This window comes from Charadrius vociferus, unplaced genomic scaffold (assembly GCF_000708025.1).
Source record: "Charadrius vociferus isolate BGI_N301 unplaced genomic scaffold, ASM70802v2 scaffold179, whole genome shotgun sequence".
In the NCBI taxonomy this organism is placed as follows: domain Eukaryota; kingdom Metazoa; phylum Chordata; class Aves; order Charadriiformes; family Charadriidae; genus Charadrius; species Charadrius vociferus.
Window position 1 is genome coordinate 2,791,572 of NW_009650072.1, and position 13,805 is coordinate 2,805,376.

General features: G+C 39.4%; 1 protein-coding gene across 1 annotated transcript in view; it reads left to right on the forward strand.

The window, feature by feature from the left end:
• SERGEF (secretion regulating guanine nucleotide exchange factor) overlaps window positions 1-13,805 on the forward strand; it is a 159,050-nt gene that overhangs the window by 22,104 nt on the left and 123,141 nt on the right. The window contains exon 8 of the mRNA XM_009892043.1: window positions 11,108-11,268. Coding sequence (XP_009890345.1) covers window positions 11,108-11,268 — 161 coding nt within the window. The remainder of the gene's footprint in view (window positions 1-11,107; window positions 11,269-13,805) is intronic.

Sequence of the window (13,805 nt, forward strand, 5' to 3'; positions counted from 1 at the left end):
ATTCAAGAGTTTGATTGGTTCAGGTTTGCTTTCTTCTCTGTCCAGTATTGTGAGGAACACAGTATGTAATAAGAATAAAGTAATCACAATAGTTACGTGTTTCCTTTTTCAGGACAAAGACCTGGATGATAAGAAGGTATTAGCATCTGATTCATGCAAAATAGAAACAATAAAACTGCCAGAAGAGAGAAGGTCAGGCTATGGGGACAATATAAGGGTGACAGTGTGGATTACTAGAAGTTCATCTGGTTTGAAGAGTCATCCTGACAATTCACACAGTACAAAGAACGGTGTTAAATCCTTTTGTGCTTGTCTCTCCTTGCTTGCTCACTTTGCGGGAGATTAAAAAAAAACCCACAACGATCAAACCCAAAACACCATGGGCATGCACACAGGCAGAAGCTGATAGTTGAAACGTAATGAACTGCTGATGTGTCTGATTTAAAAATCTAGGGTAGTTATTTAAAGTTTCTCTAATCCATCAGAGCTGTGTTGGAGCAATGTTTGTCAAAATCAGGTTGCCACATGCCTTTGGGATTCAAGTCCCTGAGGTGGACTGGTCTTCTGTAGACACAAACTTGACATGTAAAATTGTGTTCTGAGTGTCTGATTTTTAAGCTTTTCACTTCAGAGCAAAGCAGTGACTCTTCCCCACCTGTCCACCTGCTTTAGAGCAGGAGAAAACTCACGGTATCTTTGCAAGATGTCTTATCTCATTGTATTCTGTGAAGCACGAATGGGAGGGTATTGCTTCTTTTGATCAACATCCTTTTAATGTCAGGGAAAAGAAAGCCACGAAGAGCCAGTTCTTATATTCGTTGTTGTTCCCTTTTAAGTCCTAAGGAGAAAAGTTCTCTTCTTATTTCTCCCCTCTTGCCTTCAAACCTATCCCCCCTTATTAACAGGCAGCATAGTACATCAATACTTACATTATAACCCTGTTCATGTACATACTTAGGTAATCCTTAAACATACGTGTGCTGGCATTGCAAACGAAACGGATGCTATAGCTATACAGAAGTGGCTGTGAACAGCTGTTGCTTCATTTGGTAATAATTCTGTCTTTGCAGGAAATTTCAGATTTCTTTATAGGAAGGAATTGCATTGTGTTCATTGTATTTACATAGGTAGTAACTTTTCTAAAATGTTTCTAAATTTTTTTGGACTTCCAGGTCTAAACTTTTGCTTAATGCTCTGTGTCCTGTAGCTCTGAAATATGGAAATCATCTCACAGTCAGTCTCTTAATATGTGAGTTCTAATGAATTAGAAGTCTGAGCTGGAATGAGAACGCAGGAGTCAGAGGGAACTCTGCTAGCTGGGTCGCACGCTCTTGTAGATGATGGAATTTTTTCAGGGCATAAATAGCATTTAGATACTTTCACCATTATGCAGCTATTTACACCTTTGTCCTCCCTCTCCCTGCAGTCTCCTTGATGTTAAGCATGTTGCCCATGCATAGGTAGATGCCCCCATCCCTGGAAACATTCAAGGTCAGGTGCGACCTTGGGCATTGAGCAACCTGATCTAGTTGAAGATGTTCCTGCCTGTGGCAGGGGAGTTGGACCTAGATGACCTTTAAAGGTCCCTTCCAACCCAAACTATTCTACGATTCTATGGTAGTTAGAGGTGAAATATTGTGATTATTTAATTTTTTTCCCCCCCTCCATGCTCTTAAACTCAGTCTCTTTTGGGAGTAAGGAAAAGTGGGGATATTCCAGAGGGAATACATCTTGTTATTGCTCATTATTCATCCCTTGACTTCAAAGGGCATGAATTTTCCTTCCCATCCTCTTTTAGACTGTTATGTTCCACCTGTCAGTGAGAATGCTGCAGTTACAGCTGCTCGTTATTTGAGGTGAACGGCCCACTCTGTCTTAGTCAAGTGTAGTTGCTCTTCTAATGGTTCTGACTCTGAACAAGCTGATCTCCTGGGAGGCTCTGGAGGTGCCATCATTGGTTTTGTGATACTGTTCTATTCTTTGTACTTTATTTCTTAAGAACAGCACACAGTTAGGGTTGAACTCCACTGTATGTAGAACTCGGGTGCTTCTGGAGCTGCTGAGAAAGTTAAAGCCACTTAGCAAGTCCCAGGACTTGGTCATCTAATGCGCTGTTTTTATAATGCTTCCTATTTCTTGGTAGGTATTGTGATACTTAGTCTTCAGAGTCATGCGCGTCTGAGGCTTGTTATCGAGTGAAATCTGTGTGCAAAGAATCTCTGAATACTTGTTCCTGGGAACATGTCTTGTGGACAACAGCAAAACAGCCCAGTTTTTCTTCAGACTGCCATTGCAGAGCACTTCTTGTGATATTTCTGTGTCTTTCCTTAGCACACCCTTGAGTATTTTGACAATGCAAATACTAGCGCTGGGAACTCAATTGCCTTCACTTTGTTTATCTCTTGCAGACAGATGCCTCTTCCTTCTTAGATAGGCTCAGGGGGCAATGGGATATTGAGAGGAGCAGGATCACTTGCATTCTCCAAATTAGGCAGATTAACAAATGTTTGCAAGGTTGGAGCCATAGGTAATGCTTTTCATGAAATGATCTAGAAAACATGGATATCTTGTAATTTGTAATCCCTGAATAAGATTTTCTGTAGTTCTGTACTGTGTTACATCTAATGAAATAAGGTCTGGACCTTGCCTCAAAGGGGATAAATGCCTGAGCAGTCCGTTTACAGACAAAGAGGAAGGAAATAAGACACAAGAAAATAATTGTGAACAAATGAAAGCACATGCCTTGTGTAATAATAGTTCACGGGTGTTGGTTTTTCAAAATGGTGTCCAGAAAGAATTGAATAAGTCTTTAGAAAGAAGTATCTATGCAGTTTTCTGGGGAATGCTAGAGGAAGAGATGCTGAACTGCAGAAGAAAGGAAATTCCAGGTTAGGGAGGCCTATATGGAAGAAAGCATATAACAGTGCAGAAGGGCACAGAGATATAAATATAGAATGTCAGTGAAAGTGTATGACTCATACTGCTGTAGTAGCATAGTGCAGAATTTATTTGCAGAAGTACAGAACAAAAACCCTATGGTATACTACGATGCATTTACAGATAGTTTTCCATAGCTGGTTAATGTTTTATGCATCCTGCTTTTTTAGAGGCATCACTAAATTCTGCTTTGATTTTCTTTTTTTTTTTTTTTTTCCTTCTTTTTGTTAGGACTTTGTTTTTAGATGAAGAGTTAAGTCCTCTATTGAACCTTGAATGCAGCAGTTCTGTTTGCTGGGTAGAGATGAGTTAGATTTGTTTTTAATCATGTAACTAAATTTAGCCAGCAATCTGCATTTTAAGGCATTGCTATTAAAAGTCTAAAAGTGAGATATGTATCGTAGTTTGAATTTAAAATGAGCCAGAGGCACAGCTGGTGAGGCAGTCATGACTCTAATCATGAGTGGAGAGAAAAGAGAAGTGAATTTTCTCATCTTGCAGGATGAATGCAAAATGTGATAGCTGCTTTAACATCTACCCCTGATCCCACCCCCTCTTACCCAGCTTTGTTTCATGGTTGCATGGACTTCATGACCTCCCCCCAGCATTTTTCTTTTTTTTTTTTTGAGCCAAGATCATATATCTATTTGATATCAGAAGTATGAACACAACTTTACAAACATTTAACTTCTTAAATTTTAATTTTTCTTTCAATTTATTCAGAGCTTTGTATGGTACTTCATGTTTCCAGTCTCTCCTCTAAAAGCAAAACAGCCTTTATCCTCTCTGACACCCAAACCCAGAGGCAGGACTTCCAAGGTATCTGGAAAGTCTTGGAATTTTCCATAATCGAAAGTTATTTTTGTCCAGTCTTTCAGAGCAGTGAAGCATGCTCTTCAGTATGTGAATAATGCCATTAACTGAACGTTGCCCATTTTGAGGCACAACTTGTTGTAACTATGGAAGCAAAAAAGAAAAAGTGACCCTGTTTTTGAATGAATGAAAGTCAAAGCTGTTTAGATGTTTAATGGTGTCCAACAGTCCTGATAAAGATGGATCTGTTGGTAAAGTGCATGATAAACTTAGCACGTCATGTGAAACCACAAGTTATCTCTAGCCTATCATACAGAATATTAAATTGACTTAATACAGCACTGCCTTTAGCAATATTTGCTGTTGCCAAGCTCCCATTTCCCAAGGCTATTTTTCAGCCAGATCGATTCATTGGCCTGGTTTACCTTCCCTGTCACAAGTAGTTCAAGCACAATGAACGCTGGTGGTCTAGGGGTGAGAAAAATCGTGTCCAAACTTTCTCAAGCTGTCTTTGGTGTAAACTGTTGCCTAAGAAGTTCTCAGTCTGTGCTTTGCACCTTTTAGTTTGTGCTTAAAGGCTGTTCCAGTCCCAGTGTCTTCTCTTGAAGTCTCCCACATCCTTCTATGTATCTGCCTAGCCAAGTATTTTCCATTACATCGCATTATCATACGAGTCATTGGATGTTTAATGTTTTGATATCTCCAGGAGGCTCTGAAAGGAGACTGGATGTTGTTCCCGTATGCTGTATCTGTTTATATTAATGCTGTGCAGCAGAGTTCCTCCTGGTTGGATGAATTTTCTTTCATGATGCGTAATTGTCTTCTAGGTGGATTTCTTAAATTTCCTCTTTATTTTTGTTTGTTTGTTGTTTTTTTCTTGTTTGAGCAATAGGAATAGGTCACAGTGAGAAGCCAGTTTGCTGGATCATAGATGAGCCACTGATTCTACTGGTGTGAAATCCCTTAGGTGACTTGTTAGTTTATCTTGCCCATACGCTTGTGGTTAAATTGGTCACCAGATTTGGGGACATCAGATGTAGCTCAGAATGGCAGAAATTTTTGGCCTGCTTGAAGAGTATAGGTGTTTTAACTGACAAATCCATAGCTATTGCAGGAGGACTGGTGATGCCCTTATGGCTCTCTTCCTGTGACACTTGTGGCCTTTTGTTGCAGGTTTAAGCCTATTTATAGGGTGTTTGTAAACCATTGTGAACGGCAGCATGTTGAATAGACGCTCTGTGGACTGTTCTGAACTAGATTTGTATTGCAGTGACTGTGACTGCAGTAGGCTGAAATGATCTTTAATTTTCTATTGCTGACATCCCTTAAATGCTTTTGCTGTTTTGTCTGAATTTTCCTGAAGAAGCATGACCTCAATACTATGCATAGATTTGTGTTTTACTGATACATTTTTAATAGCTATTATAAATATGGAAAAAAAAGTTAGGAGCATGCCCTATTATATAAAGGTGCAGAAGTCTATAAGGAGGTCATAGAAAAAAGATGTGTTAAGAGATGTGGGCAGCTCTGGTACACTGCATTCCCATGTACGAGAATGAAGGGGACATTTAAACCTTTGTCAGAAGAGGTAATCCTGGTTTGTACTGAAACCATGCACAGATACAGGTGTTAGACTGTAGATGTGGTAGACAAGAAAGTTTCTCAGAATGGTTGAAGGAAATTAGTGGTTGTCCTGAAGGACAACAGAGATTTGTAGTCATGGGAGAGGTGTTGGTTTGACCATTGTGAGGCAGGAAGGAGGTGCAGGCAGCCTCCTAGTGGCAGTTTTTAATACCTGCTCCCGTGAATTGTCATGCAAAAGGAAGCATTAGGAATTTTATGTAGAACTTCCTATTTCAAGTCTGAATGAGATTAAGCATTCAGTGTGAATATCCAGAGTTCATTTGAAAAGTAATTGTTAATACAAGCCTGAATTGAGATAGCCCAGATGAACTCTTTCATCGAATATGTATGAAAGGATAGTTCAAAACTTGCCTGGATACCGAATAAGGCTTCGAGGAGATAACACTAGTGCAATCGTGATATTATCTTAAAAGAGGAAAATTGATGAATCTGAATATGGTGAAAATAAGTGAAATTTAATGTTCCTACTTGTCTGTTGTGTTTTAATGAGAAGCCAACCTGTTTTTAAAACTAAAATGCGTTTGGTTTTTTTATTGCTAATTGTATCCAAATACTTATGCAGCTGAGCAGATTGATTAAGAAACTGGTAAAAGGGAAAAATGACATGCTCTACAGCCTCAGCAACACCATAAAGCAGCACAGTAAGAGCTACAGCGTCAGGCAGGAAAAGTGCTTTATGCAACGTTGCTGGATTTCCAATGCTCTGAAGGTTGTGAACTTGTAATTTTGAGGCCATTCTCAACTGTCTATGCTTTATGATAGCGTAAGGACAGAAGGATGACGTGAAGAAAATGCAGAGGAGCCTTTCTGATAGTGGGTTGCTAGTGTAGTGCTTCAAGCACTTGAATATGCACATACCTTCATCCGTATTCTGTGAGGGACGTGAGCCTGTGTTTCAGATGATTTGCTGCTGTATGTATACTGATGCAGACTGCTGTGTTTACAGTCAAAGAGCAGGAGGAAACTAGATCTCTATGAGCATGTAGAATCTCAAATGATGTAGCATTCTGTTGTATGTACTACTTGTTTAAGGGGCAAGTTTTTCTTAATCTTCTGACCTGTCCTTTTTTTTTTTCTAGCTCTCTGAATTCCTGTACTGTATGTTTCATTCAAGTTGTACACTGGAATGACACAGGATGCATGAATTATGTCTGTTACTCCTTAATTCCAAATGGTATTGAACCCTCTGGCCTTTATTTGATGTAACATTTGCCTGCTGAAAAAAGGAACAGTTGCAATGAATCAACTGGGACAACGTGGATGTTCACAGTTGAGGAGTTAAAGTGCCTTTTGGAATTGGAGCCTCTGTGCTCAGAACATGGCAAGATCCACGTCTTAGGAAGCGTTGTTAGTATCTTAGAAGGACTGGAAAAATTTTGCAACATTGTATGCTTCTTTCTTTCACACCAGTTGTAGAAATAACTCCTGCCTTTTGTGCCCTCTTACTGTATAAAGTCTGGTATGAAATATCTGATTTTCTGATGCCTCAGTCACTTCCATGGTTGATGTACTCTGTCCAGTTGACTCATCACTGTGTATGTTTTCTTGACTTCTAATTAAAATCTGTTCTATTCTAATATTAGACCAATGCTCGTTGTTATATCACCCTTCATTCTTAAGTAATTCGTCCTGCAACCTCCTTACTCTGTATGACTAATGTCTTTTTCTCAAATATTCTTAGAACATTTTAAAATACCATCTATATTATAAGCAGCACAGTAGCAATACCTCTCATTACAATTGCTTAATGCTTTCTGCCATAACTCAGTGCTTTCTTTTGCTTAGGATTTTTATGAGAGTTTAACCTTTTTGGCTGGAATTTTCCATGCATTGGTGTTTGCCTCAGCCTGAAATTTCCACTGGAGACTGGTTTGTTTTGTTGTTGTCGTTTTGTTTTTTGTTTGTTTGCTGAAAATATCATCAGTATTTCATAGAGAAGACACTTCTAAGTCAGCTTCTGTTAGGTTCTCTCACAGAAAAGAGTTTTTGGGGTTTTTTTTAAAAGGATCGGTAGGCAGATGTGTTCAGCTAAAAATTAGGAATGATTAAGCATGGGAAGGGGAACACTCATCAAACAGGAGCAAGTCTAGGGAGTGAATTTCTGCTGATTAAAAGTGAGAACTGAGTTGATAAGCACTGAGAAGGAACCGGTGGCTTACCTAATCTTTGGGCATTCAAGAAGTTCTTCTTCCTAAAAGCAAAAAATTAATTTATATGGCTTTAATTTTTTTTAATGGATGTTCTCCATGTTTGCCTACCAATAACCATCTGAAACTTGTTTCCCTTATAATGGCAGAAAGGAAAAAGTTAATTACAGTTACTTCTGTTTATAAACAGAAACAGTTTACATTCTCCTAAAGGCTCTGTTTGGTTTAGCATGTGTACGTAATTCTGTGCTTGCTTGTCCAGTGGAAGAAAATATAGTCTGTGGATGGAAGGTGTTTTGTTGTTGCTAAGCATTATTGTTGTCTGGTTTTAATCCTTCAAATATGCTTGCATTCTTCAGTCCCACTGAATTTACTGGAATAATTTGCAACAATAAAGATGAACATACTTCAAAGCCTTTGTAAGGCTGAATAAAACCTCTGTTTCTAGTTCTATTACTTCCATTTCAACTTGGTGTCAGTGTTGAAATTTCAACATAGGGTCTCAAAAATTGATCCAATAACAGAATTGCAGAGGAAACCTTAAGGAGACCAATACCCACAGTGTAGGAGAAAAAAAGGCCAAACTTCTATAAATCCTGGCATGTGGAAAAGATACTAAATAGTGGAGAGAGGGGCTTTTGCAGTCATTGAGAAAGACACAATAAGCAGCTGATGGCAACTATAGTTAGACAAATTAACCCTGTTGAAAAGAGGAATGGTTTCTGAAAAGTAAAAACAGTTAAACATGGAGGCAGCAGCTTGGGGCAGGTGATGGACTGGCTAGCTCTTAATTCATAAGGGGAGATTACGTATGCAGTTTAGTTTGACTTCAGAGTAGATGGTTGTGGTGTTTTGCTCTGATCTTGCAGCTGGGAAAGCTGTAGACCACTGCACTTTTCTCCACCTTTCAGAGGCCCTTGGCAGAGGGGAACAGAATTACTTGCTTTGCACAGAACTTGCTCTAGCTGCTCCTCAGCAAGATGGTGATTGTCAGCTGCTCCCTGGTTTCTGCTGGTCACTGGCAGGGTGAGAAAATTATTTTCTCAGTGAGTAACTCGTCAGGGGTGTGTTGGGATTTTAGACTGCCTTCATCTGAATCCAGGCACCAGTTGCAGACGAGACTTTGAGACAAGGTGGAGCGGTACCCTCGTGATGCTGCAAAGGATCATTTTTGTCATATGAGTGGCTGGCGTTTCTTGTTCATGTCTGTGTCCACACAGAGCACCAGATTTGGTTGGGAAAAGAATTTTTTTTATCCTTAAAGTCAAGACTTGAGAGGAAACTCTGCTGTCCCTGTGTACAGGAAGGATAGTGCTATAGAGTGCATATGAGGATCTGGGTCTGTATTATCAAATACACTGCTTGCCTTTCCAGAGGTCTTGCAGGTTGCTGCTGTTTTTGCCTGTGGCACTCGATGCTTTCGGCTTCTGAGAGTTGAAATGCTTTAGTTAAACTATGGTCCTTGGGATCAATACAGCAATGTCTGGGTAGCGCTTGAGAGCCTGTGGTGTATTTATGATCTAACTAGATGTTACAGAAATTCTTTCTGGCTTTAAATTTCATAAAACTCAGCTTCAGTTTCTGTAGTTTATACAAAATAGAGCAGCCTGCCTGTTCTTTTCCAGTCCACTGATAGGGTTCTAGATAGGTACAGTAATCTGGTCTGATGTAAAAGCCTGAAGCTTAGTCCACGTTTAAATTTGCTATGTAACATACTGATGTAGGAGACTTCTTGCAACATTTTTGTAGCTGCAGACGTTTTTAGCAGAGATCTATACAAATTGCAAAGTAAAGATATTACCTCCAGAGCACGCATGTTTTTTAAACAGCAAATTGTTTTCCTAATCTCTGTAAGGTATACTGGGAGTTTTCTTAATGAAACTTGTTTTAATGCTTTAACCTAAAAAAATGAAGCTACCATGTTGGAAGACCTCACTTGGATCAAAAGTAGTATGTGACTGGTTTCAATTTTTCCCTTAACTGCTAGGAAGCTCCAAAGGAATAAAATATTTGTGCCCTTGGGAGAAAAGGACAACTAATTTTATCACTTAATTATTTCAGAGGAAGTATTATCAGTGAGGTGAGAGGACACATCTGAAAAACTGTTGCAAAGATTAGAGTAAAAGATAACCCTGCTAGCAGACTTCCAAGGAAAACATATGTGCTTCTTGTCTGCTTAATTATACGAAGTTAGAGGTTTCCAGTTTATTTACGAGATACATTATCAGGTTAAACTCCACAAACTAGCAGTGCCCACATGTGTCCCCTTCAAGACAGTTTAACAGCACCCAAAAGAAAAGGGAGGTGTTCAGGTTTCTGAAGGTTTGTGTTATGGCGTGCATTAAGAAAACCCGCAATTGTCACCTTAGGGCGGTGTGACCAGTACCCCCTGCTCCTGATCCCTCTGTGGGATGTCTGTACTGACTGACAAGGGGAGAAGTGTGTGTGTTGAAGCTGACCTACTTGAGTTGATCATGTTTTCTTCAAATCCACATCATTCGGCTTATGACTTGAGTTCAGTTCTGGAGAGGAGTTCGAGGCTTGGCTAAAGTGTGTACATAACTCAAGGTTGTTGCAGTCTTCCTTCTGGGCTGGAATGTGGGTTGCTGCTTTTATTGTTTATGCTGTGCATATATAATTTTTCTTTTTAATTGGAAGTCCAGAAGGGACAGCTTTTCATGAGTTACTTGCAGAGATCTAGTTATGTCATTAAGAAAATAAAGCTATCACTTAGTATAATTGTGTTTTGGTTTTGGTGGTTTTTTTCGATGTGTGTTTGGTTTGTTGTTGTGTTTTGTTTTGTTTTTTAATATTGAGAACCAAAGGTAAAAGGAACTGCTTTATGGATATTATCCATACTGGAGAATGGACTTTTCGGTGTCAGTCCCACAGCAGTGAACCTGGTATAGTGTGTGGGTGATCCATATAGTGCTGATTTCATTTAAAGTTATCTTTCCTTCGTGAACGTGAATTCCTGTGAAAACAAACTGGTGCATTTCCAATGCTTAATGACAGCTGTGGTGGTGTTCCTGACTAACCAGTTGCTGTCCTGAGGGCTGTTGCTCTGCTAACAGAAGCTGTGACAGAAGGTAACTTCTGTCAGGAAAAATGTATACTGTATGTTAAATACAGGACGTGCAATGGATGTCTCTATGGCAAAGACGGGGAATAGAGAAGAATTTTTTTATGTTTCAGAATAAGCTGTTTTGTGTGTGCTTCTGTTAAGCTAAAAATATGTCATTTGTGTAATTAAAGTGTATATATTGTATGCAGAATGCCCAGGTTATGCAGCTTTACTGATATGGTTTCATTTATAGCCCAGGCTGCCCTACAGATGTTATTCTGCTGGAAAACAAGTAAATAAAGTTTGATTAACTGCATAGAAGTACATCATAATGTCTTTAGCTAGTTTTAATATTTTCTTCTTTTTCTCTCAGAAGTAAGTTTTCACCAGGTTTTTGAAGCTTCAGACAAGATGCGTTAAGAAATGTTCTGGTTTTGAATTGGTATCCATATGTTCCAGGAACCTAGTAAATAAGTAATCTTGAAATGTGTTTTGTGTTTAGAAACTGGCAAGGTATTCACCTGGGGCAGAATGGACTATGGGCAACTTGGAAGGCACACGGTGGTTCCCGATGGGCAGGAGGCATGCATAGCATCTGAACAACGCTTGGAGCTGTTGTGTAACATTCCTGTTTCAGTGCCTTGCCTAAATGGAGCATCTCAGGTAAAGAAGAAAATAACAATTTTTTTCCCAGGGTGGGTTTGTTGGTTTTTTTTTTAATTTATTGGGCTCATTAAAATAATCAGAACAATTTCCTAATAGAACCTTTTCAAATGCTGCAGCACAAGCCCTCGCTGCTTTTCCTCCGAGCTCAGAAGTTAATATGATTCAATTATTTCAAATTTCTTAACAAGCTTTTGCGTTCAGAAACTGATTTTTTCCTTGGTGGAATCAGAGTTACTATTAGCAGAAGATGCCAAGTTCTTTCAGATATCAATGTGTGCAGGAGACAGTTGCACCTGCAATACAGCCTAGCAGATCAGCTGGGACCCTGCCCAATTGCAGCGCTACTTTTGTCTGAAGCCCTCTGTAACAGTTTATCCAATGGCCTTTCTCTAGCAGATAAATAATAGTGCTGCAGCTTCTAGAATATTTCTCTACCTTGTAACATCCTTGAGTGATATTGGCGGCTTTCTTTTCATATGGCTCATTTGATACAAAATGACTTGTCCTCAAGCATAAAGATGATCAGAAAGAAAACTTTGCTCAAGTTGTTTGCTGTAGCCTGACGCAACGTGCAACCTGTACTGCCTACAAATGATTTTACCTGCGTTTTAGTGGCTGAGAGGCAGCATATGGGAATTGTCCTGTTGGCAAGCAATGTGCAGGTCCCATCTGGGCAGATAACCAGTCAAAAGGGATCTACCTCTCTGTGGGGTAGCTGGCAGTCAAAATGCAAGGGGTAAAGTACAGGTTGAGAGCTTCAGCTGCGATGTATTTACTGCATCTCCTCCTCCTGGTAGTGTCCTGCGGTGAGACTTTGGTTAGAAGAGTCAGCCTCTGCCCTTTCCCATTATCAGGGTTACGTGAATGCGTGCGTTCCCAGCTGTGAAGTGAAGCAGCAGAGCCCAGAATGCTGCAGTAATGAATAATTTCTTTAGTCAGTGTTGACTCCACTGAGTCTCAAACAGCTTTCTTACTCATTTTGAGATGGGTGTCCCTGCTTTTGTCACTAGATATCTGTAGAGAACACGATTGTTGAACCACCGTTTCTCACTGTTTTTCATTTGTGCATTGGCCAATACCTCAAGTAGGTAGTTCTGTTGTTTCTCGTACAATACAAAGCCAAGGATGCCATAGCTGTTTCACAGGGGAACTTATGCTTGGCAGGATGAGTGATCCATGAAGGTGAAGGAAAGGGATACATTCAGATATATTCCTTGAAAAGGAAGAGAAAAACAATCTGATCTTTATTCTTCTGCCCTCAGCACTTTTCCTTCTCATAGACCTGTGAGAGACCTGATTTTGAGTGATTAGCAATGGCAGTGTTCTGGAGCAGGCATCATTCTTTGCAGAGCTAACAGCATGAAGATGATTTAAGAAGTGTGTGATCAAGAGCTAGCATCATTTGTACCCTAAGAGGAGCTGTGTTGATGAGAAAAGGAGAAGGCCAATAATAAGAACCTAAATTGCTACACTTCAAGATAACAAAATAATAAATAAAAAATAAAAGAGCTAGAATTTATACTTAAAAATGCATTAAATTGCAGTATGTAGGCTATGTAGAGTGTGAGCTGGTTTTCATTTACACACAAGCTATCTCTTTTTCCATTTGCTGTCATATGGAGATGAGGTTTGATTTGACAGCTGAATTAAAAGGAATACAGAAAAGATGAGTTCTTTTCCATGTTTACCTTGAATTAACAATTTCAATTTGCATGTTTAATGCAGAGCCAGTTTAACAGTTGAGGATTTCAACTAGTGATTTTTATCCACGGTCTATTTTTATAAATCACTTTTAATGATTCAACTGAATTTTTTGGCAAAGTTGTGGTCTGCTGATTGCCTCTGCACTTCAGTTAATATTGTTAAAACCAAAATGGAGAAACTAATCTAAGGATTAGAGGACAGCATAAAAGGCACACTAGTTTACCTCAAGGACAGCACAGTAGATTTAACCTCCTGTGCTGCTCCTTGTCTCCATGCTGATGGCTTACCTGCTTTCTCCACCAAAGACCAGGGATTCTTCTTCTTTTGTGCTGAAATTGATGTAACATCTGCGTCTGTCCACCACTCCAAAACCTGATTTTTGAAGTGTTGCAAGTGACCTATTCCATTGTGAGTTTGACTTCATCTGACAAACTCATTTGGAAGCATTGACCTTGAGAAATATAAGCACTTTTTTTTTCTTTCAACTGAAACAATGGAAGAACAAAAGCCTGAGTTTTAGATAATTATCTGCTAATTTGAGTATGTCTTCCTGGCAGCTTTAAAAGAGTGTGTGGACATCAGGTTCCTGGAATCTCATGTGTTTAAACATTTTGAATTATGTGACTGCAGGTCTATTTGTTATTTGCTTCTCAGTGCTTTGGTGCATAACCACCGTGGAATAGGATGAGGCACTGAAAAGAAACTTCAGGCTGTAGCCGAAGTCAGTTGTGCGAGACATTATGCATGCAGTGCTCTTGTGTTGTGGGGCGTCCTTGATTGGACCTCTTCAGAACATCTGACTCATCTGCTGCCTGATGTGCATTCATATC